This window comes from Lagopus muta, chromosome 2 (assembly GCF_023343835.1).
Source record: "Lagopus muta isolate bLagMut1 chromosome 2, bLagMut1 primary, whole genome shotgun sequence".
Lineage (NCBI taxonomy): Eukaryota > Metazoa > Chordata > Aves > Galliformes > Phasianidae > Lagopus > Lagopus muta.
This window is the reverse complement of record NC_064434.1, coordinates 96,278,645-96,304,962: the sequence shown is the minus strand read 5'-3', so window position 1 is coordinate 96,304,962 and position 26,318 is coordinate 96,278,645. Positions and strand designations below refer to the sequence as shown.

At 35.9% G+C, this 26,318-nt stretch overlaps 1 protein-coding gene across 7 annotated transcripts in view; it reads right to left on the bottom strand.

Annotated features, from left to right (window-relative positions):
* The window catches only part of PLCB4 (phospholipase C beta 4), a 241,677-nt gene that overhangs the window by 24,611 nt on the left and 190,748 nt on the right, over nucleotides 1–26,318 (bottom strand). For all 7 annotated transcript variants that reach the window (XM_048938282.1, XM_048938281.1, XM_048938284.1 and 4 more), the window contains 11 exons: nucleotides 25,186–25,327; nucleotides 24,498–24,582; nucleotides 24,158–24,282; nucleotides 21,863–21,914; nucleotides 19,413–19,515; nucleotides 17,111–17,275; nucleotides 14,087–14,291; nucleotides 8,958–9,046; nucleotides 8,527–8,677; nucleotides 6,209–6,258; nucleotides 6,020–6,085 (listed from right to left, as the gene is read on the bottom strand). In XM_048938282.1, coding sequence (XP_048794239.1) covers nucleotides 6,020–6,085; nucleotides 6,209–6,258; nucleotides 8,527–8,677; nucleotides 8,958–9,046; nucleotides 14,087–14,291; nucleotides 17,111–17,275; nucleotides 19,413–19,515; nucleotides 21,863–21,914; nucleotides 24,158–24,282; nucleotides 24,498–24,582; nucleotides 25,186–25,327 — 1,233 coding nt within the window. The remainder of the gene's footprint in view (nucleotides 1–6,019; nucleotides 6,086–6,208; nucleotides 6,259–8,526; nucleotides 8,678–8,957; nucleotides 9,047–14,086; nucleotides 14,292–17,110; nucleotides 17,276–19,412; nucleotides 19,516–21,862; nucleotides 21,915–24,157; nucleotides 24,283–24,497; nucleotides 24,583–25,185; nucleotides 25,328–26,318) is intronic.

Genomic DNA, 26,318 nt, shown 5'->3' with positions numbered 1-26,318 from the left:
GTAGTGCAAAAGCATTTCCTTTCCATTACAAAGACTGTACCAGAAACAACACCATTAGCACTTACATGTAGACTTCATTATTAAACTTGATTTTGTATTCTTTTTCATCAGAACAGTTGCTTACAATGCAAATATTTAACTAAAGCTGAGAGCACTAAATATTTCATTTACATTATAAGAGGAAAAATTGTTTGTTAATTTACAATTATTTTATTATTGTTCAGTTGTCCCACATTTTATCTAAACAAGACAAAACCCACTGCATTAACTAATATGGCCTTTTACCAGGACTTTATTTTGTTTTATAGCTCATTATTTAGTTATGCTACCCTTATTATTCTGTTGCTCTTTGATCGTATTTTCTGTACACCTGTGTTTGTCTTATCACTGTTTCCTCATTTAAAAATCCTAGTGAAAGACTTGCATTGAATTTTACCAAAATATTAACACAAATGTTGTCATACTTTAAAAGCCTGGCACTCACAACATATGTGCTCCCCCAGGGAACACATACAACTCACAAATTTTGTAGTTAGAGTGGAGAATTGAATTCTCTGTTCTACAGAAGATTTAAAGGGAAATAAATAGACTCCATTACCATTAAAAAGTGCCAGCATTGCCAGGGAATATCTACTACTGACTAATCATGAAAGAAAGAATATGGACAAAAAGAATGACATAAACTTGACAACTTGACAGCATAACGCAGCCACAGGTAAAGGCACAGACAAAGAGCATCTCACTGCTTAACTACACGCTTTCCTTCACTCAAAAAGAACAATATAATTCCTGCTCTGAAAGACTATCTGAAAATATTGCAAAGTATGAGCCATCTGCATACTCATAAGGCATGGCTACATAATCCTGGTGGTCCTATCACTTAAAACTAGAATACTTAACCATTTCACCATGATTAAAGTCTCATCTCTTCATCACAAAGCCACTGTGAACTTTTGAAGAGACTCACCTCTACTGTTACTGCTCCAAGACAACTCCATCTTAAATGTAAAAAATCTATTGAGGACCTTATCCTCACCCCCCATTTTCCTCCTCCTCCCCATCCAGTCTGCAGAACATGAATTTGGACATGAATATAAACACAGCTGGAAGAGGAAGATGGACTACTGCCACCCACTGCACAGAAGGCACAAAATACTGGGAGTCAACAACAAAAGGTCTCTTGAATTACATTACCTCAAACCTGGGAACACTGTTTAAAGTGATTGAGCTGATATGACTTTGATTTTCTGTCTTTACTCAAAGGAAAATTCATTACAGCTAGCTGCTGCATCCAAAACTTCTGTCAAGGCTCCAGAAAATGCAAGTGGTTTCTAACATCTTAAAACACTTTCAGCATTTTTTATTTTTAGGCACAAAGTTCCAGGTGAAAAAATGTTCTAGACTGATTCAGAATATGTTTGCAGATAAAACTCTCCTCAGCTATAACTTTCCTGATTTCCTCAAGACTACTGCATATGTGGTTTGAATTTATACGTCTTTTCCACAGATATATTCAGAAATTGCATTTAATGATTATATTGAAAAATGAAGGCACAGTTCAGCTGAGTGGTCAGCTAACTGATACAGAAGGACACAAATTACAGCCTGATTATCTATGGAAAAAATAAAGAATTAGATGCAGTTCCATTTAAAAAAGGAAAAGAATATCATAAGTCAGTCTGTTGAAGACAAGAAGTAAGATCTTAGGATACAAACAATTATTCCTACATGAATCTCTCTAATGTAATATAAATACTCCTTTACACAACTGAAAACTGAAGTATGGAAGACTTTCATTACAGAATACCACAATGATGAAATAAAGAAAAACTATCATTTCCAAATCCACAACCTCTTTTGCAGAACTTTATTAATCTAGAACCCTAGAGTCCTTTATACTTTCTTACATTGTGAAATAAAGATTATTTTTCATGGTCATTTTCTTGAAAAGATTTCTTTTCAAACAGTAAGCACATTCAATGTCAATATAAATTCACAGGGGACTGATTATAGGATTCATATTTTGGGTGATAACTGTGCAGATCTGGATAGTGCCTATGGCCATATTAAATTCCCTGAGTGGACATCTGTGAATATCACCTCTGAAACTGACAGAGCTGTTTACCACGGTGATCTGTTGCACCTTTGACAGATAGAGAATATACTGAGTAATCCTTCCTTATTTTGCTTCCTCCTCTGTTTAACACAAGAGGCACAAAAACTCTAACATCCCTGCAACAGATTAACATCCAGTAGGAGTCCACAGAAGCAGGCTGTTAAATGATGAAATCAGTGACTGACTCTTATCAGAGTCAGATTATGTATTCTTGGTCTTTATTCCATCTTCCTATGATGCCACTCATTTACTATACTCAGTATCTAAGTTGATAAATAAAAAACAAAACCCAACATTCATATGGAGGAAATTGGAGGACTGTAGGCTGGAAACATTGTGTTTCAAAAGCTGCCTACTAAGATTCTAAAAAAATTTGCAGAACGCAGAATTTGCTGGCTGCTTTATTTTAAAATGACCGAATGTCCAGATTACCAGAACTAAGACTTAACTAGAAGTTAGACCTAGCATGGATTTTTTTTTTTAATGGTAATCATTACAGACATTTGTCACTCTTTTTTCAAATGCCAAATGAAATGAGTATTGAAGTATAAGAGTTCAGTTTCAGAATCAAGTGTACCAATACAGTTTCCCTATTTCAGAATAAGTGGTTTTGTTTTGTAACAGAGCTGTTGCAAATGAATTAGTTTTTGAACCCAATCCTCTACTTAAGTTTGTAGCCTGGGTAAGAACAGAGAGCCTGAAGGAAGAAGAATGAATTTCACAGAATTACAGGACTTGTGAAATGTTGTTCCCCTCCAGCATTCACTATAGTTTGCTCTGTCTTTAATCTCTACTTGCTTAGTTTGTTACAGCCTGTATGGATTTCTTTAAAAGCCTTATTTTGTTTTTAAATAACTCTGCATGTGTACCTTTTACATGAATCTCAATCCTGAATGAAATCTTAACTCTTCACTATTGTGAAATTCAAAATTCTGCAGTTTTTGGCAAGCCACTCATCTGATATTACAGAACGAGCAGACTGAACTTTATCAGTCACAGAATGTTTGTATTGTAATGATCTCCATTCTACTTGGATACAGTAGCATTGAGTAGAGTAGAATAAAATAGAACAGATAGGGACCTACAGTTTATCCAGCTGCCTGATCACTACAGGGCTAACCAAAAGTTAAAACATATTAAGGACATTACTCAAATGCCTCTTGAATACTGACAAGCATGATAAGAGTTCATATTTTTCCCATATGGAAGTGGAAAAAGGAACAGTAAAGACTCTAAATCCAGCTCTCCAAGGATCCTATACAAAAATAAAATGGTGCCTGGATTTTCAGAATATAGTACTCTCTGGCTGTGTATTTGTTTAATGCTATCCTCCTTCTTATTTTGCTGCTGGTCAGTGTTTCAGCCATTTTGATTCCAGAAGCATGATAAAATTCTCTTATTCCTCAACATACTGCCATTACTTTGTTTTTCCTGTGTGATATATCTCCTTGCAACTGTTGTACCTGTATACATACACACACATCCCCCACAGTGACGTCACTTTATGCTTGTTTTATTATTATTACTCCTTTTTTAACAGAATATTTATAATTACATAATGCAGGGATCATTCACACTTAACATTTGAAGTATATTGGTACTGAGGCATTTCTAAGGAATGTAGAGTACAAAACAGGTAAGACTTGTGATATGCAGGAGAGATTTAATACCTTTTAAAGAGAAGTGTTTAAACCACACCAAGAAATTGAAATAACCTCTGAATCACAACACAGACCTGGCAGATGGCACCACTCTTCAAAAGCCCTGTAAATGCCTAAGCTGCAGAGCAGAACCCAAATAAAACCAATTTTCCACTGGGCCTTTTGGTCTGGAAGGTTGCACATCCTTCCTGCACCAGGGACACTGAAGCTGTACCGTGGGTGGTGCAAAAGAAATTCTAATGATTAATCTGAAAATGTGGTGTTTGTAACTGTCCTATACATTTATTTAATGAAGGCTGACAATACAATGTGTATTTTCTTACAAAGCAACCAAATTCTGACAGCATTTCAGCAGGCGTGCTAATACTTCTTTACACTAAGTGTATGTTGTTAATAAAAAGGACACTTACTCCTGATATTTCCTCAACTAACTCTGCTCTGGGCTACCCGTTTAGCTCCTTCATTGCTTAAAACAGTCATTTCCTCCTCCACCCTCTCTCTTCCACACTTGCATGCATTCATTTATAAAATGCACTTTCCACAAAGCCAACTTTAGACAGAAAAGAGTTGGATTTTTTTTTCCCTAAATCACATGAACAATTCCTTTGTGTTTACTTATTCATCCAGATCTCAGGAGTGTCTACAGCAACATAAGAGCCAACCTATTCCTGGAACTTCTAAGTTCAATGTGTTTAATACAAGGGCTTTCCGCAAATGATCATGGATTATCAACTGCACAGTGCCCAGCCTCCTTTCTAGCTTATAAAATGCATTACAAATACCGATGAGTACACTAGGCACTTTCTTAAGCTCATCTATGTACTACTATGGCCACACTCTTCTGATCAGATGCTCTTTAAATTTAAGAAGTTGCACTTACATAAGGCCTTTAGCAAGGCATGTTCTAGACAAGCATCTTCTTGTTAGGGCAGACTTTCACTCACTCAGTTCATACTTGAAAACAACAGGACACAGAATAGCTCAGAACAAAAATAACTGTTCTTGAGCAAATGCTGAAAGCCCTTCTGAGAACACAGCATCTTACTGTTGCTGGCAATTTTCCACCTGGATTAGAAAAAGCAAGTGCAAACCTGAGCAAATTGATCAAATTTTTCATAGTATCCAGCTGTGAGAAACTTCCTAAAAGATCAATCCCAAGAAGGCCTGGAAACTACCTATTATGCAATGATTCAGATAGGAACAAAACATTTTCGCAAGATGCTCACAGCAACCCGTCCATATGGGATAGAAGTGCTACTTTAGACACGGATGGCAGAGACTTTTTCCTGAGCATGGACTTTGTACACAACATTAAAGTGAGGGAATCATTCATTTCCCCTCTGCACAGAGTCAGCATGGAGTCGGAAAGTTGAATAGTTATTCAATTTTCTTATACTATTTTTAATATTACAAGCCACAAGAAAGTGTTGATTATTGAACGTAATTTCCTCATACTTCATTATACGTAGTACCCCATGTCCAAATGACAGCCATGAAAAGAAACACGGTGATACTAAAAATGCCAAGATATTATTACAGTAGATCAGATCTGTATGAAATCTGCAATCAAAGTGAACAAGGGAGTTACTGCTGCAAATGCCAGAAAAGATGTGCATGCATCACTAAAATACTATCTTCACCTGTTATTTCACTGTTTGTAACATAAGAAAAGATTTGCTAGTGATAAAAAGCAGGAGAAAATGGATCATAACTTTATAATGTAAAGTATACTTGTGATACTGCCACATTTGAGATACCACAGTCAACAGTACCCTTCAAGCAGCTAACTATAAAGTGGTAATACAAACATATGTGAAGAGGAATAGTGCATTTCATTTTTTTAGTTACACTTTCCAGTTTTGTTTGTTAATTTTGCAGTTTCTCCAGAGTCTGCCTTTGATGCAGCACCCTGTCACATCATTACTCCATTTTTTTCAAACTATGTGTCAATATGTCATCCAAAAGGGAGCTAGATAAAATCATCATCCACAAAAGGTGAGCTCTGGATCCCACATGGGTCAAACAAAGCATGCCAAAATCAGGAAGACATAAAAAAGAGCTGCTGAAGGGAAAACTAGTTTACTTGAGCATAAATTGCAGTACAGTTAAAACAGAAACGCCCTTTCTTGATGGTCTTAGTTCCTTAGTTTTCATTCATTTCAATTAGGAACCGTCCATACTAGTGAAAGTTGCAGCTCTTTTTCAATTAGTTTGCTGTTCCAAGTGCTCTTAGTGACTTTACCTTTGCATGCTTCTTCTTTAAGGCATTCAGCTCTTTCTGCTGTTTCTTTAAATGTTTTATGTAAGCCTACAAAAATAAAGAAATTGGATCAATTTGTTTTTGGTCACATTGACTGTAAACAGCTAAAATAATGGCTACTTAAAACAGATAATTAGGAACACATCTTGAAAAGCCTATGTCCATGCTTACCTTCATTTGCTTTAAATCTTCTATCTTCACTTGAGGAATTAGGTCTATACCTAGGAAGGTATTGATACAGTTTATCTAAAACTTCATGCATAAAACTGTATTTCATACAGTTTTAACATAGAAATCTACACGTTAGTTAACAATTAATCACTGTTTTGTACCATTAAAAAGTCAGGTTATTGAAAAATTAATTCATTAAGACGTAGCAAAAATACTGCTAATTTCCTTTTCAAATACACCGCTCAATCAATTGCCTTGTGAAAAAAAGGAATTGATGAAGGTATTTTAATCTTACAGTTCTGCAACTGAAATGTCAAAACACAGCAATATAAAAATTGGAAAAGTTTATTTTCTGAAAACACAACAAGCAATTTATGTACATTAAAGTCCAACTTTGCAAATTTCATAATTTTTTACATAGCTGGAGATTGCTCCAGCACCTCTGGTTTCAGGGGGAATCTTTCTCAGGTGAGGCTGTGCATGACAACATGAAGAGTTATATATACTTATTCTCCTTCATTTAAAACACAAAAATTACGGAATTGAAATTTTACTTGCATCCTGTATGTTAGTAGAAGTAAACTTTGCATTTAGATTAATATCAGGTCTGGGAAAAGAAACAATAGTACAGTTTAATACTAAAGAAGAACTAAAATGGATGAAAAACTCAAAAGAAAAAAAAAGAATTGGAAATTAAAATGTAATGCCACTATCAAATCTATCACGTAAAAATAAAAGTACTGTTCAGAGGAATGAAAATTTATTCTGATCACCTGAACTGCAATGCAAACAAAAACAATGTCATTTCATCTTCACACTTTAATAAACGCTTTGTGATATATTACATATATATTTATATGTGTAAACTACTTAGCATATCCTACATGTAAACGTGAACAAAAATGCCAACAGAATGCCATAAGAGTTATAATTTGTAGGGTCTTTTTTTCATATTTTCACATAAAAAATAACCAACCCCAAACAACCTTAGACTGCTCCTAAGTACACCTCAATGTATTTTGTTAACTGTTAACTCAGTACGTTTTGTTAACTGCTGTTAATAGTGTTCATGGACTCTTAAGATTCCTCCCTCCTTGTAAAGGACTTTTTGTCTTCTAAGGTGAATTCAACTGAGGAACAAACAGGACACCAACAGGTGTGCCTTTTTCTAAACAAACTTCCTTAGGCTTTCACTTTAAAGCGTAAAGTTATTTACTTTGTTCAACAAGTCTGATTCCATAGCAACCATGAATCAACTGCCACCTCCTGCAAATTTCATACTGAATTAATGCTCAATAGAACTAACATGTGTGTATCTTGATGATGATACATGAAATATGAAAATATCTTGCTGCATAAAAAAAATCTGGAGTTTACAGCAGGGAAGAACTTGGAAAACATTAAGGTGCCAGGGATGACCTGTTCTATTGCATGAAGTGACTCATGATAGATGGCATCTTATTTCTCAAAAGATTGACCCTTTCACATGTTTGTATTCAGTTGTCTGCTAATGTTTAAGAACAAGAACAGTGCTCTTTTCCATTCCCATTGATCCCCTTGGGCCAAGATGGATGAAAGAGAGTGAACCAGACTAAATCTTGTGGGCAATTAACAGAAACATTTATTGTGTTTCATTCAGCTGTACAAATTTATTTTCTCACTTAATCTTCATTACCTGTGATGATCTGTGAAAAACAAATAATCCCACTTGGCTCTACGGGGTGATTTTGTGAAGTGAACAATGAATAATGAGAAAAAAATACTTATTCACTTCTAAATGAGCACTTTTAATATGGATATTTTTGACAATAAATATGCCATTTCCATAATCAGATTAAAACCATACACTGAAAATATCCCTAATTGTTGGGAAATCTCTACAGAATCCAATGAATTATAAATACTTTAATTACTTAAATCTGCAACTCTGCCAAGGGATTTGTAGAGAGAAAAACTAAAGTAGAACAACTCCTGCGGAGCATTGACAGAAAACAGTCATTCCTATCAGTGTGGCTTCAGTAGATCTCTGGTAAATTTCTCCCAGAGTCATGTAGGTTCTATTGGTATCTGGCATGGAGCTACACAAAGGGGTCACTTAGAAAAATAAATCCATATTGGATTTACAGAGCCTTTTTGGTAATATATACAATTTCCTTGCAAAATTGTATATACTGTATACACTGACTGCTTCCAGTGACTGAAGAAGTTATTTTCAAAAGGTAAACAGAACTGCAAAACTAAAAATGAGTAACAAGTACTTCTCTGTAGCCTTCTGAACTGCACCAGAACTGAAGGATTGGCTCAGGATTTTTGTTTACCTTTCTTAGCATCGGTCCCAGACCCAAAGCCTGCTGTGGTACTTGGTCGAAGCTCAGAGCTACTCTGAGGAGTCACGTTTGCTTTGGCGTTATTAGCTTTCCCTTTTCTATCATTTTTTGAAGTGTCATTTGGTACATCAGCTATATCACTCTGGAAGAAACATTCACATTGTAATAAATAAATTGCTATTTTACCTGTAGTACAACATTTGGTGTACAGGAAATTTCTGAACTTGCTTACTTTAATACATACTTTGGAAAATCGAACTGAACTTTCAAATAAGACAATTCTCAGTAAAGTATTTGTAACATATTTTAAAAACCTACTAAAATATCACTCTTCTCACTTCCCCAAGTTTCTACTTCTAAGCAATGTGTTCTGCATCATAATATGAATACAAATGAGCTGTTAGTCATTAAGTTCCACTTACAGTTTCAATACCCATAGCTCTCATTTGGTCTGCTCTTTTTTCTGTAATAGACAAAAATTTCTTTGGATCTGACAAAGCATCCACAATATCTGTAAGAAAAAGAAAAAAAATCTCATCTTTTTATCATTTCCAGAAGCATTTAGTTTTACCTTTCACAAGACCTTTGCTACTCCTGAATGAGCTTTGACTTGCAAAAATTGCTCAGGTTCATACAGTAAATTTGTCAGGACAGAAAGTGCTCATCAAAATAGCATCTGAGCATATTAGGAACATGAATCAGTTTTAAAAGTGTCAAGGGTGTGGCATTAATTCAGGCAGTTTATTCAGGAAAACACATTCTAACTCCATCATAGCATGGATACTCTGCATTACTCCCTGTTGGTGACACTAGAATTTGAGACCAGAATGGAATCTGCTGAGTGACACAGCACTAACAACTTTGTCTCTTGGTTATTTGATGTGGTGCTGACTGCCTATCCAGGCTACCAGGGGAGTTAGTACAAAAGAAAGGCTCCAATGAAACAGCAAGGATCTCCCTGTTTCCTCCTATTCAGTAATCTTCTTCTACCCTCAGCTTCCCAGAGGACAGTGAGGAACCAAGGTTGGTTTCTCCAGGATTTTAAGCAGAATGTGGGTTGTAGTGGGTGCTGGCACCATTTCTTCCAACCTTGGTCTCTGGCATCCCATACTCCAGCTCATACTCCTTCTCTCATTCCCTATGGGCACACAGAATCCTCCTGAATACACAAGCAGAGATGAGCCCCTGGGTGCAGTACACCCAGTGTCACCCATAACTATACCATTACCATGAACTCCTCACATGTTGTCATGAAAACATATGAATTCTATTTGTAGCTCTTAATCCAAACTGCATACGTGGCACTACTAGACAAGTTTATGTTGCAGAAGCTTACTCTGCCTAAGGGAGTAAATCAAACACCTTCCCTATGAGCAGATCCTTTTCCTTTTCAGCAAAACACAAACAATAATACTCTAACCACTCTTTTACAATAAAATCCAACACTATCATGCGCTGTCTCTCATGCTGGGTGGATGCGTCTACAGAGTACAGTGCTTCATCATTTTGGCTGTCAGCATACCAATTACCTGAACACAACCTTAGCTGTTTCCAATAAAATTAGAAACAATGGTACTGACATGAAATCAGAATTAGGATCAGGAATGAGGGTGAATATGTTATTCCTTCCTCCTCCACCTCCACCCCCTACTGCCCCACTGGAGCATAAAAGAAATCTGTAAAAGTAAAATTAAAAATTGCACTGAGTAAGCTTAACTGCATAAATTACATAATGTGTTTTCCAGGTACAGCGATGGATGTGTAAGCACTGTTCTGAAGGAAGACAAAGACATGGGAACATTTACCTTCATGCGGAATAATCTCTTTCCACGGCTAATCTCAAAACCAAAAATTTCACAAATGGCAATGGAAGACCTCCACAGTAAGAAACAATTTTATAAATTAAACTGATTCACTATTTACAATATTAACACATTGTCAGAGACCATAGCAACAATCTGTTGTAATGATGTTTCTGAAACTTAACTTCAGTATTACACAAAAGGACAAAAGGATCACTGGAGTCAGTTAATAAGCCTTGCTTGTTAGAGCAGTAACTTAGGAAAGGCAGTTAAAATGCTGCAGTCTGACTCATCATTCACTAAAAAGTATTGTCATTTCATTAACTCAAGCTTTTTTTGTGAGAATCCAGGAGACCATGCACGGTGATTCACTTGTAAGGAATCCTTTTCTTTACCGAATGTGGCAAACCCCTATTTTTAGCTCCTTTTAAGTACACTATTTTTGTATCCTTATATCCTAGATGGACTCACTAGACATATGTTTCTGCAATAGCAGTTCTGAAACTTACAATTTTCATCATTTGAGTTTTGTCTATGTCCCACGACATACTTTTGGCCATTTTCCAAATTAGCTTACAATGACTGGGACAGAGAAACTGGCCCATTGACTATATTTGCAAAAAAATACCCAACCCATTAAAAGCTTTCAAAGCTTTTAAAAAGCTTTTCAAAAAAAAGCTTCCTGTCTTTCTTGATCAAACTGGGGGTGGACTATGCTATCTCCTTTCCTATCTAAGCTATTCTGTGGTCTTCTCTGAAAACAGTGGATGTGTTTCTAATGGAAAATAGCACAGACTGGGCTTCAATTCCCCTTGAAGTTGTACTAAATAGATAGCATTGCCTTCATAGCTACTAAATATGCCGCCAACAATAATGGTCGTAACCCAAACATAACTTCTGAACCTGTACTTTACATACACAAAATGCAGCTACAACTTATTTTCAGACATTTATTTTCAGATCTGATTAAATTATGGAATGGCTCGAGCTGGAAGGGGCCTTAAAGATCACCAAGTTCCAACCCCCAGCTGTGGGCAGGGCTGCCACACATCAGATGAGGCTGCCCAGGGTCCCATCCAACCTGGCCTTGAATGCCTTCAAGGATGGGGCTTCTCTGGATAGTCTGTGCCAGTGCCTCATCACCTTCTGAATAAATAATTTCTTCCTAACATCTAAACTAAATCTCTCTTTTAGTTTAAAACTGTTCCTTCTTGTTCTATCACTATCTGCCTGCACAAGAAGTCAGTATCCTTCCTACCTATGATATCCGTTCAAGTACTGGAAGGCCACAATACGGTCTCACTAGAGTCCTCTCCAGGCTAAACAAGCCCAGCTCCCTAAGCCTTTCTTCACAGGAGAGTTGCTCCAGTCCCCTTCCTAACTTAGTAACAATGCCTTTTTGTCCTTGGCACGTACTTTTCTACGAACACTCAGGGCAACCTGTGAACACGATGCGTCAGTTGAAAATGGAACCTGATTACCATGAGCTTCAAGGTAAAAATGACTAACATCTTTGGGAGAGTGAGACCTTTGTAAACTGTATTACTAACCACAGGAGTACATCACCAAAGGCTCAGCATTTCTACAAGTGGGATGTGACTCATCACTGTTTTCCACGTTGTCATTTGTCCCTTGCTTACGTTTGTCATTTTCCCTGGTGAAGCAAGGTGGGGGTAGGGAATAGCATTTTGTAAAAGAATTCCAATTAAATACAGAAATAATAATCACATAAAAGGAAGAGTGCATTACAGAAGATTCTAACAACTACCTTAAGTAACTATGCTTACTGATGTACAGATTTCTATTACAGATGCTTCTCTTTGGAGAATGCTACTTCATTTGCATTAATTTGCACCAGCATTTTATTTTATTGGGAACAGAGTATCTGATGCAGAAAAACCACAAAAAATCAGTAAATCACACAAAAAATAGTTAAGAATCTTTGAAGGCCTGTAATGAATTAATAACTCTAGTTGTTATCCAGTGCAAGTTTTTAAATTTTTAAATTAAAAGAAATTAAAAAAAAAAAAAAAAAAAGCATGCAGCTACAGAATCAACTTATGCCTTCCCACAGGTTTGCTAAAACAATCATAAAGATCTTCATGACAGCTCATAAAACAAAGAGAGGTGTACTGCAGGTGACAGGTACTTAAAAACATGTCAGGAGAATATTAACGATTCCACCTGAGTGTCAAAAGTTATTTCCCAGTTGTTCATCGGCTTGTTCTATATCAATGAGAAAAATACACAATACACATCAAAACTATCTGGGGATGGGAGAAGAGAATAACTGAACTTCTTTTTATTCATATTAATATGGAGCCTGTTTTCCTCAACAAGGAAAAATGGCAGAAAAATGCCATTTCCAAATCAGAAGCACGCCCCTAGTTTAGAAAATATTTCTAACAGAGACATTAACTGTCAAAAACTGAAGTTCTGAAAAGAATTAAAACATATGCTTAAATGAATCCCTTAGATTCACAGTTCAGTTACAGCCTTGAGAATCTCAAGCTTAAGCAGAAGCTTACATTTGTCTGCAGACTAAATCCCTGAAGTTAATTACTGTTGTTCAAACATGCTGCATAAAGGCATGGTAGTGCTCCAAGTCCTGCAGCAGAGCTCCAGCTGACTTATCACAGCAGGATTTCATGTATGACCTACACAGATCTGTAAATGCCTAATTTTTTTCCATGAAGTTATTGATACTTTTAAAAGCCTAAATAAATACCACCAAACAGTCTTGAAGATACATTATCTAATGTGTTAAGCAAATATTATCTTCCTCTAGTTTGTACTATGGAAATGCCACTCAGAGTAGCTGCAGGAATTCTTAAGGTAGACATCAGGTTTGAAATTGCAAAGAGCAAAATTCCATTTTTATCAGCATCTCACTAATCACTTATAAGGTAAGCTTCAACTTGTCACTGAGTCAGAGCATTAACATTTAACATAATTTTCATAATTTTTATTTTGCAGCTTTAAATGATTTATGCATTGTCTAATATACACGTGAATTTCATCTGCTGTGAAGAAGGCATTTCCCAGAAGTTCATTCTCAGGGTGAACTTACACATTACACAGACTAAATTGGTGTAGTGACTATTCTCAGCTGTTTGCTCATATCCAGATGTGGCAATGACCCTGCCAAACTGATCATGGGAATGGCTCAGATTAAAAACAACTTCCCTAAAAATAATTACAAGACAGTAAAATATGTAAAATTGAGAGAGATAAATGCAGAAAAGGTTTGGATGCTAAATTCTTTCATCACCAGTGTTTTGTTTTGTTTTTGTTTTTTGTTTTTTTTTTTTAATATATACCAATATTCTCATGGGTAAAAAATTGAAAAAATGTGCATCTAGATTCTGCTGCAATTGTTTATACATACTGGACAAACAATATAGCTAAAATACATGTTACCCTTGTAAACATATGTCAGAAAAAAAAAATATTAACATCTTTCTAAACAAAAAGAAAACCAGAGCTAACCCTAGTATTAGCATATTCTCCATATCATTTTGGAGTTTAACAGGATACATTTAACAACCATTTACCTGAGGTACTTGGTTGGAAATTTTGTTTCTTAACTGAACAAATGGGGTTGCCACAGTGTTAAAGATACTAAATCTTTGCAGTCCTCCAACACTGTGTCTCTACTCCCAGCTGATGTACTGGAAGTGAATTCTACAATACAGTAAATTCCACAGCACTCAAAATGTACTGCATGCTGAAGTACAGGCTTATCTCACCTCCAAAACCATCAGGCACATATGTTTTAAGCACAATGTTGCAGAAAACCGTCGGAAGAGAGAGTGGTTTGTTGCCCTCATTTCGAAGTGAAATGTGTCTGTAACCTGCTTGTAGACCATCTAGAGGCAGGATCCTCTGACCGATCAACTTGTTATTGTCATCATACACTGCTATTCTCAGGACAGCAAGATCAGGGAGAATAACCTGGAAAGCCATAAAATGAAGACATTTAATGACTAGTACATTATCGCCCTCCTCACCCCTCATGTCGAAGCAATTTGCTCATTCACTTTGTATGCCAGAAACAGACTATCATCACTGAAAGATAATGCCAGTCCTTGCAAACAGCATACTTTCAAATTACTCTTTCCTAGAAAATATTTTTTTTCACACTGAATAGTGAGTAATTCCAAAATGTACAATAATACATCTTATAGTTATCTTACCTAAATATTTTGCATACTTATTTTACATTACTGGAGGCCAGTGACATGAATAAGCAAGCAGGTAAATACTACAGGGGAAATGGCAGATAGCGTGGCAATTGAAGAGTAGGTAACACTGACTAAGAAAGAATTATGAGAGAAAGATGGGATTTGGAATATACCCAAAAGGGCAGTGAAGAATGGAATTAATGCAAGCATAAATTGATACGAATGCATGTTGAGCTATGTGTTGTGTAGAGGGGAGAAGCAGACAGAAGAAGGCAGACAGGTTGAAAGACCTGCTGAAATGGTGTGTTGCCAGCAGAAGTGAGTACTCACAATATGAAATATGCATAGTGTGCAGAGATGCTGTCAGGTATCTGCATCTGTCAGCCCCTACCTTGTCTGATCAAAAGAAGAGCAAAACACCCCTGCCATCCCTACAGCACAGACACTGACTCTGTGCAGAGCAGTGAGGAGAAGACAGATTAACCAAGACATGCAGTCTCTGTGCCAGTCTCCCTTGATTTCATGGTAGACAAGGTCTTCCCAGTTCTTCTCTACCTGATTCTACTCATCGATGCTTATCAGCCAAAAGACCTGGGTAAACTATATCTACTATCTTAGACCTTCCTCTTGTCACTTTCATTTTAGATCATAGAGGGCACAAAATAAAGTATGCTTTTGGTCTCTGAATTCAGCTCAGCTACTCATAGAAGTCTTGCTTTACTTGCTCGGGACGAGTAATAACTAGACACTCCTAGCACATTACCACCAGCACACCTGATCCACACCTCCCCCTTAGAGTTGACACACCGTACTTGGCTCAGAATGATTGAAGCTTTATTTTAATTAAAATAAAAACAACAAAACATGACAGAAGTGCAATCAAACGTGTTACCTAAAAGCAGCTATGTATGATTAAACATCAGCTTAAGGAGAACATTGTTACCCAAATAAAGCAGGTAAGTTCTCTCCTCAACAGGCCACAGATTAGTACATCTTTTAATACTTTATTGGCTCAGATAGAGACTGACTAGGGAGTACAAGTGGGGACTAAGAAGGTTATATTTCTCTTTGTGCTAGTCTGTTGAAGGGTATCCTGGAAGGCACACCCACCCTCACGGCATTTTAGCACTGTGCATCTCACAACTTCATTTCCTCCAACTAGAAGAGTTGTTCCTGTTGTGCTTATGTGACTCACCATGTCTGGTTATCAATGCATGTCCTGATTACGATGCTAAGCCTGATATGACAGTGACGTGACATGAAGAAAAATAATCTCTTGGCTGACTTACAGGATGACTTATTCAAGAGAATGTGCTATATATTACAGAGTAGAGCCTAAAGTCCGAGCAGTATTAGATTAGCACCACCCACTATACTCTTGCCATGATATACAAGTACCCCTCTTTTACAGTGAAACTGAGTGCACTCTGTACTTCATGAGCCTTTTGATTTAAGAAATTAGAAAGCAGCAGATGCTGGCCATATGGCCAAGAAGCCAAGGGGAGCATGACTGCCTGTCATGTACCTAAGTATTTTTTCTGAGCCTCCTCATACACACAGAAAAGCACTAGGATTCATGTTCATTTCAGAATGTATTTGAGTCTACAATAATCTCTAGCATTAACTACATTTCTATTAAAATCTAGTTACACTGTTTAGAAAGCAGATGATGCATGTCTTATGCCCTAGTGTAAAGCAGTATCACCACATGGCAAAGTCTGTCACTTTGGAATAAAAGAACAACAGCTTTACACGACAACAGAACAGGTGTAAGCAAAACAGACATTCTCAACGACAGCACTGCTAACACATATTCCACATGAAATTTGGGCTGACATTATATATGTATGTTTGTGTCTGTGTGTGTCATATAGACTTAGAGATAAAAACTGAACACGGGCAATGACAACTGATGTCTCTTTTCAAATTCCCCATAACAAGAAAAAAGGGTTGTTTTTCTTTTGATATTAAATAAAAGAAAAAAAGGAAAAAAAAAAGTAAAAAGGTACATAATGCACATGGAGGAGGGAGCTGGCAACACATTTGAGGAACACAGCACCCTTCCAACTTTTCCATGTAATAACATTGACCTTAGCTTTGGATGCAGCATCTCACCTGCCCTCTGGGCTGAAGGAACAGTGCAAGATAGCAACCACTGCCAGGGCAGGGAAGAAGAAATCTCCAAGGAATGATGGTGTCCACCAGCGGGGGCTCATTCTGAGCAGACTGCATACCTTGAACACAGGCATGGCCATGGATGAGGTTGTTACCTCCGAGTGGGAGGAGGAAGCAAAGGGGAGGGAAGAGCCAAACAGAAACAAAAAATCATGTGACAGCTACAGAGGTTATCCGTTAGAAAAACAAAACAATGCAAAATTAAAAAAAAATAAAATAAAAATCTCTTGAAAGCTCATTTCAGCTTTAAATTGTTTACAGTAGTAAACAGGAACCCTACAAACCCTTTTTTATGGGAGCAGTACTTATTCATGTCAGCAGTCAGACTGAAGCAGGAGGGGCAGATCAAGTGAGCAAGGATGCTTATATGCAAAAGAGCTGCCAATCACAAACAGTGCTTTCCAAATATCCTACCTTTCGAAATACAAATGATTCTTCATTGTAAACAGGGTTCAGACCGTTGTTCATCACCATGCGCGTTCTAAATTCTTTACGTATTGTGTCCGTGGGTAAGCCATACATATCCACTTCTACATACGTACCAATCTTTTTATCTGATAAAAACTGACCAGAAATTACCTGCAACGTAATAACAGAAGGGTAAGGAAAAGCACTACAGAGAATATCAACCAAGCAATGTACTCAGCACATTGTAAATACTGGAAATACTGATCATTTTTAATCTACTGAAGGCAAATGCTGAAAAATGCTTAGTATAGAACAGATACATTTATTTAATCATATGAAAATTGTATAATTACTGATAAAATTGCATTTACTTGGAAAGTCATTGTGTTAAGATCTTAAAATATATCCTGAGCTTTCATTTTAGTTGTATTAAACAAACTTAGAATAAATTGTAAATGTGACAAACAAAAATGACTGTGCTCACTGTTAAAAGTTGTAAGTCAGTAAGCTCAACTGGGTCCTGTTTCACACATGTGTTCATCGTATTTGTAAAATATGCTGAATTAAACAACCAGGTTGGCACTACTGTTCTGCAACTGCTCTCAAAATATGGTTTAAATTTTTCCGTTTGGAATCCATTTTATGTCTTGACAACAGAGAAGTGAAAGGATGTTTATGCTCTGCTTTCACATTGGTGTATGTTTTAAACCAATCACATTTAAAAGAAAACAAACAAACAGTGCAGATGACTCTCTGAATTGCTATGTACATGAAGATTTGCTGTGATTTCATTTCAAGTCAAGATTAATCAAGCTACAGGAGGTGATTACTCCAGGGCACATTTTTATTCCATCAAGATAATCCATTACTTAAAAATACAGCTGATGTTTTTATTACTAAGCTCAAGGAAAGAAAAACACAATTTCACAGGTCTAAGTTCATTTGAGACATTCTTTTCTTTTCATAATCTAATATTCGAGGGAACAACTCTGGAAAGAACAGAACAAATGGGAACAAATCTGAAAAGTTTTGTGGCCGAGGGACACCATCACTGGCTTTCCTTTTTTTTTTTAATAACAGCATGCACCTTCAAGAGAAGTCCTGCTCTTTGTCAGGGATTCAAACTATTACTGCAGTACTAATAAAATTCAGAATCAAGACTGTGCAGTTGAAGACATACTCCTCTCACAAACCTGATCTATCAGTCTATCTGTCCCTCTCTCTTTCAGCGTGGTTAACTCCATAAGTCCACAATATCTATTTACTTCTACTATCTTACTCCATGAACTCTCTGCAATAAGAATAAACTTCTCTGCAATAAGATTGTACATCCTCCACTGTAAGAACCATATCCTCTTGTATGCCAAATGTGCATAGCACTCTCCAGTAAAAAGTGACTCAGAGTAAGTACAAAGCAGTAATCATTGTGAACAAAACTGTTTCTATTTTTTAGTTGGCAATTCTTGAATGAATTGTTGATATTATTATATAATTCTTAAAGGTTAAGGGAATAAGCACAGCATTTTATACTAGATGTAGTCATCCAAGAAGAGCAAGTAACAAGACAAGTTATCTAAGTACTGTGGTGATTCCTAGCACTATTTTCTCACCTCCAGATCCCACTTCCTCCTTGGGGAGATTCTACTGCCCACAATACTTTTTTTTTTCTATTTTTTTTTCCTGTTTTTATTCTTCTGGAGGTACAAATGAACTTAATTATCTAAAGTGCAAAGTGAACCCTTGCTCCAAGAGACTTTCAGATCTCCACGTTATACGCAGAAAGAGACAAGGGAAAGCCAAACTTTTGTTAAGCTGCACATAGTGTATGTGAATATAGAGCGCCAAGTGCTAAGTCACAAAACAGGAATTAACAAAACATAATACCTAACCATATTTTAAAACTACAACAGAAGTTTCATGGATGTTGCTACTCATAGACAATTCTAAAGTATGACCTCCATCACATGAACCATTTTTGTTTCCTTATTTTGAAAATATCTGTTCATAGATGCCTATAGTTCTTGCTCTGTGGTGACAGTGAAGTCCATACAGTTTCACAGTACCCACAAAAATGAACTCCACTCACTTATTCATTTGTGAGGGCTGATGTAAATAAAAAACAGCGTAAGGGGGGGGTTAACATTTGGTGATAATGCGTAATAACAAATAAATTATATCATGTTCAAATCAGACCAAGTAAACACAGAAACAAAACATTTAAGTGTGATTTGAGTGTGATATGATGCAAGAAGGTTGTTGTTGTTGGTTGGTTTTTTGTTTTTTTGTTTTTTTTTTGCAGCTGTTTTACCTGTACAGAACATGTTGCAGCAATTACACCATCTACAGGAGTTTCAGAGAAAGGGTCAAATGTTCTATCCGGTCGCCGCATGAAATCTGGTTTAAGCAGATAGCTTATTTCATGAAAAACAAGAAAATTATTCTTTTGTGGAAACTGAACTTGAATTAACTACAGATAAAATGGATGTTCTAACTTTAAACAATGAACTCTCCTACAGCATTGTAAAATACAGACTGCCATTCTATCTGCAAGTGTGAGGAAGTAAAAGTGGAAATATTATGGCTATCTAGTACACATATAAATGTTAATCTTAATTTTGAATCAAGAGATTACATCAACTGGATTTCACAAGCAAAATAAATGTAATACAATAAAAGACATTTCAAAATAATTTACTAATGTTTTAAAAATACAGTGAGTTATACAACAAAAAATAGATACTCTCATTTACTTTAATTCTTTAACACTTACAAAAAATACAGACAGCTTATTCAATTTTATTTTTAAATGAAACAGTTACACAGAGTCAAGACTCATACAATAAATTTCAGCTTGAAACTAATTTTTTCATCTAAGTTATAAAACCTCAGGGAAAACAGCTGATGTTAGTACTGACAGATTGTTAATTATAGTAGCATGAAAGGTACTACCATAATAACACTTACAATCCATCCCTGAGGACTATATACTGGATCAACACATCAATGAAGCTGATATGTCCACTGATGAATCAAAATCCAAGGATTCAGCCATCAGAATAAAACAGCAGCTGATCCACAGAATTGATGTGCTACATATAACAGGGATTTTCTTCCACTGGTGGAAGAAAAACGTGTAGCTGGAGTCAATCCTGCTAATTCTGCAGCCCTGAGAGGGAGCAGATCATTTTTTAATCCGCACTCCAGTATCTCTAGGGAATTATCTGTATGTAACATATAAAGGCCTACCTACAAAAAATTCAGGAATAATTTAAATATGCTGTGAAAACTCAAAATAAAAAAAATAATAAAAAAAAAAGACTCCAAATGAATTTTCTCCCATTTTTTCATTACTTGGTTTATAATTACAAAAGCAATATTCCTCACTAATCTCACATTAAAAATATGTTAGATTTCATAATATTTTACTAAGTTCAAGTAGACTATGGGCAGAAGAAAAGTATCAGAGACATTCTGAGCCTCAGCTCCAGGGCAGCTGAAATGAAAAATGTTCATGCTAGAGGAACTTTTTCATTTACTAGTATGAAAACTGTAAATCAGAGAAAAAAAAGGAGTATTGTTTGAAAGAAACGTCATTTTTTTTATTTTCAATGCCCTGAGCATTTTCTCTGTAATGAAGTAGTACCAAATTTACAATGCATATTAAATTACTACCTCTCTTATTACTATCACCACTATATTACTGTAGTACCAGATGACTGACATAAGAAACAAGAAATTTAGTTCATAATGATGCCTGCCAGAGAAACTGCCAGAAGTATGCATCAATCATCTTAGTTGAAGTATGCATCAAATAAGAAAGGAATCATACTTTTACACAAAAAAAGCTTTTCCTTTCTTCTGTTTTTCTGACTGAAATGACCAGAGATTGCACCTCTGTCAAATCCGACAGTCTCTATCAGAAGAGTTTACATTTGAAAAGGGCACAGATAACCTAAGTACTATATCATCCATTCTGTAGTAGAGGAATTTTGCCACGTTCCATCTATCCAGATTTTCCTTCTGAATAAAACTTCCATGAACAAAAGAGTTCATTTTTCTACAGGGTGAGTTTGCAGACTTCAGTCTGTTTCTAGACTGCATCTTCCTATAATTCCTCAAACCTCCTCCCTCCTCTTGCTATCAATGATAAGCCTATCCTATCAAGGAATAATTTCAACATCTGAGAAAAATCTATCAACATTGAAAAACATTTAAAAACAATATTTCACACAAAAAATAATGAGCAAGAACTTAAGAGATGAAACACTTCACTATTTTCTGTGAGATCTGCTTTCTACATAAAGTACATAGACTAAAAAAAAAATAGCACACAGAAAAAACACCTTTCCTATGTATTAAAATTACCTGCCCAAGTAAATTTGGCTATTTTGTGAACTGTGCAATGTGAATCTCCATTCTGAGTTGAATATTAAAAAAAAAAAAAAAAAAAGAAAAAAAAAAAAAAGAGATTGAGATCAGAAGCTGAAGATTGACTTAAGTAACTCTGAATGGTATTAATGATCATCTTCAAAACTGACACACAAAGCCTATCATATATCGTCTTTAAGAGCTGGGCATAATTAAAAAGCATATTTATTACAATGCCTCCTTGCAGGGGATCATTTTTCCTGCATTCTGTTAATTTCTACTCTTCACTTAGCATTCCTTTTTCTTTTGTAACACATAATTAAGAATGACAAAATTATATTAAAGCCACAGTAAAGCATTCTGATGCACAGTTTAAATCACATCACTCACCCACATGATCCATTATATTCAAATTTTCCTTGATTCAACTGCATTGCTAAATCTGTCAAGAGAGAAAAAAAGTTACTCTTTCCTCCCAAATAACACAGGTCAAGAACAATCCTTTTTAGAGAAGAAAATAAGACTGTTTGTCCAGAATAATAAATTTTAATGAAAATTAAACTGAATGTTTGTATAATACACACAGGTCTAAAAAAATAAAGAAGCACTATAAAAATTTTAGATTTCTTCACAGTAGTAACAGTTTTATCAACAAAACTGAAAACTAAGCTGTCCTTAGAAAACAGCCTCTCCTGAATTCAGTTGACAGCAAAGCTTAAGTCTGGGATTAAGATCCTGGGATGGGATTTCAGTCATCTAACTTCTGATATTTACAGAACAAATTTCTCCAGTCTTGCCAGTGGAATCACTTTAAATAACAGAGTGATAAAAGTATTTTTAACAGCAGAATTAATTCTAAGGCAGAGATCCAAAAAAACCCCCAAACTATCCTGGAATTGGGTACTCTGTAGCAACCACAGACAGCTACCTCTGATGAAGATGTCTGCATATTGAAGTCTTAAAAAAGGTGAAATGAATACAGGTTTCCTAAGGATTTAATTGAATAAAATACCACCGAAAGAAACCACAGAGATCACAGCACAGCAGAGATCATTGCTTAGCTTCAACTTTTAAAGTGACTGAATTTTATTCAATGCTTTTTTACAGCACTTGTCTAAAAAGACAGTAAACACATAAAAAACACCTTCCATCCATCCCTCTCCCAAACACTGTTAAAAAATATATTCTTTTCTTACAGTTTTCAAATTACACTGGAATATAATATCCTCCTTTATGGATAACATAGTTCTTCACTTTCTCACAAATGCTAACTTTGAAAGGGAACAGAATTTCTCCTACATATCTTCTGTTGCGTAAAATACGAAATTCTCATATGCTCATGTTAGACATTATTTGCTTTATTGTGCAGCCTTAGTTTCTAATTCTTCAACTGCTCTTCAGCCAGCACAGCTGTATCACATAAGATTAACAGAGGAAAGTTGTTTGTTTCCAACTAGACATTTAACACTCTTATTTTGCAATATGAAGGGGCTGAGAACAACGTGCTATGGGCAGAGGCATACTGGGGGAAGAGTGAAGCTTGTATATCTGCTCCAGCCTCCAAATCGTGTCCAGAGGAGTGGTTTACAGTGTTTTCCAGTAGAGCTTTCTCTTGTTCTCAGCTATAAATCATTCATGGCAGGCATGCAAAGTTTTGCAGGACAGAGCTTGGGATCATTAGGAATGCCTGTACTACCAAAGTAACAATTCAGGGGAAAGAAATGTAAAAAATACAAAACAATAGTATTAATTGCAACTAGAGCAGAAAATGGTGAAACTGCTCTGTTCCATACATATCTGAAGACATTCCTAGATTATTTCAAAAAGAAAACCCAGCAAACAAAACAAAGTTATTCTCACACCTTCACTAAAGAGAAACAACAGATATCCTATTTATGCTGTGGAGAATTCTTTACTTTCCTTGGCATGTTCTCTAAGATGGATCTCAGATCCCATTCTCTGACACTACATGGTCTAGAAATCCATTTGGCACACTGTATGGGAGCTGCTGAATCACAGCCTGAACCTCTGATTGACCACCTGAGGCGAGCAATGAGTCAGCCACAGGAGCACAGGTGAAGGCAATTCACCTGTGCTGTCAGAAGGGGTGGAGCCTGGCTGCACCTCTCCTAGACCCATCTAAGTGCTGACAGCCACTGAGGAAGGATCTCTTCTGGAGATCACTCCCTGTGGAGAATACTGCAAGCCTAGAACATTGGTAAGTATTTTCCATTTGTTATCTTCCTGTTGCAATAGTCTTACTTAGCCTAACTTTCCTGGATACTTCTTAATTATAACATCTGTATATTCATTTATTATACACACACAGTCTTAATTTTTACACTCCTTCATCATTATTTTGGAGACATGCATCAAACAGTGTAAAAACCAATATCTTGTGAAAACATCAATTCCCCTGCAATTAGTATTTTTTATTTTAAAAAATAAAATAATTTGAAAAGTTACAGTACTGTATTATTTTTCCATGAAAGATGGTTTTAATTTTCCTTCAATGCATGGCTTTTTGTTACTTATCTTACGCTTCCATAATTTCTCTCCACCACGTTATTTAGCCATATGTCTATTTCCTCAAAAAATGCCAGAAGCAAATCCACAGCATCTGTTTGAGAAGTTACTGCTCAAGCCATTCTTTAGAATTGAGGTTCACTGGTCGTCGCTGCCTACCTGGGGTCTGATAGTTCAGTGAGACCATCTGGCAGCCAGCGTTCCAGAAAATTTGAGGCATGTAATTACTGGAATCCACTCGGCCTCCCTTTGGGTATATCCGACTCATCTGTCGTTTATTATAACTGTAACACTTATCAAGGAAAATGAAATAACAACATAGAAATGCATGCCCACATCCTACTGTCCTCAGTATTTCTTACATCATTTGACTGTTCCTCATCCTGTGAGCTAATTTCTTGTTCCACTGTGAACGTGGAATACTGTCAATCTAGGAAAACTCATTTGTTGCTTATTTGTAGCATTAGTAGAGAAATAGTGGGAAAGGCTGAAAGGATACTTCACAAACTCAATGGCATGAGTCTTCAAATACCCTAGTCCAACTGATTCATTGAAAGACGACATGTTATGATGAATATTACGTTCTAGAAAGAAAAGAAATTTTAAAACACTTTAGTAATAATGCATCAACATTCAAAACCATGCACTATACCTAAATAGTGTGATGTAGGCAGTTCTCCATTTCCTCATTATTTGTCAGTCATAGAATCAAATTACACCAAAGAGAAATTAAGTAATAGTTTTGATTTGTCATTTTCTTTCAGTTTCTAGGAAATCAACAAAACTTTAATGTTTTGTTTAGGAGAAAGTTGTTATTCAGAACCTGTGTGATATTAGATAAAACACAATAACATGCTAAATGGTCTACTGTGCAACATGAAAGTATCCTCTAATTACTGACCACTGTGATAATTATGCTCACCCTACTTTACAGAAAGATGAACTAAAAAAAAAACAACAGCTTAGTTGGAGGAGCCTCTAAAATACAATCAACCTCAACAGCTTCGTATTCTCCCAGTAAGTTAGTGACTCCAAGTGGATGACCAATGGAATAGCATGTTAACTTCATATTCAGAGAACAAAATGAAAAACACATAGATGACAAAGTATAAAAACCTTATACCACTTCTAAATTCAGGAATTGTAGATACCCAAATACTTTTATTTCAATCAAATTTTCATGTTACCTTCTGCTACGTCGAAACCTTGAAATTTTACAGGCTGGGCATAGTTGACCATTGTTGATAAATACGGATGTATATTGGTTGTGGCACCTACATATTTATAAGATGCCATCCATGCTTGTTCATCTTCAACAGTTACTAAACCCTGGAAACATATTAATAACAATCACTATTTCATGCAAATTCTGTTTTGATTTTCAAATGTGATACAAAATTATACATAATCTGCAGAAAGTTTTTTTTTTAAATGCACATTTAAATAGTAAAAAAGTAAATTTCATGACAGAAGTAAAGAATTATTTGCACCAATCACTCTCCTTGTTATAGGACTGATGATAGAAAGATCCTAAGAGGAGTAAATACTACGTGATGTTAGTAGGATAATTTTGAGGATATTACAATGGACTGAAAAATGCTGGGTGAAAATGATCTTTGTAAAATAAATCCCTGAGAATCGCAATTTCAAGTACATTTTCTGATAGCAGCTATGGTTGTGGTGTACACTCTATGCTGAGTAGAACCTTCTAACCATCAAAACACAAATTGATTAAATTGGTTACCTTTATTAATAAAAGCAGATTAGAATATAGGTATTACAGCCTTCATGGGACAAATGCTATGAGACCAACAAGAGACAGTATCAAGCTTGTATCACTGTCCACTTATAATGACAAATATGAAAACCCACCACATAAAGACACTCCACATTTTAACAGAACTACAAAAGTTTTCTACAACTATCTCATGTGATAGAAAACCACAAGGTGAAGCACTTCTCATGTGGATTTACCTATCAACTTCTGCACATCTATCTACCTGTTGATCCACATTCAACCTTTTCCTTTCCCTAAATCAGTTTGAAATCTTCTTTTCACTGAGAAGAAGGAAAAAAAAAACCACAAATCTCTGTCAATCTAAGCAACTTATGAAAGGCTTACATTCACAGCATTTTTCCCAAAAACTTATTTGCTTGCTCTCCTACCAGTGAATCAATTACCAAGAAATGTAGCATTTTGCAGGCTGAACTTAAATAAGAAAGTAATAAGTATTTTATCTTCAGAATAAAGATCTGTGCAATCTGTGTTTGCCAGGAAATCCTCCTTCATTATTGTATCATCAAATGGTGACTAACAGGA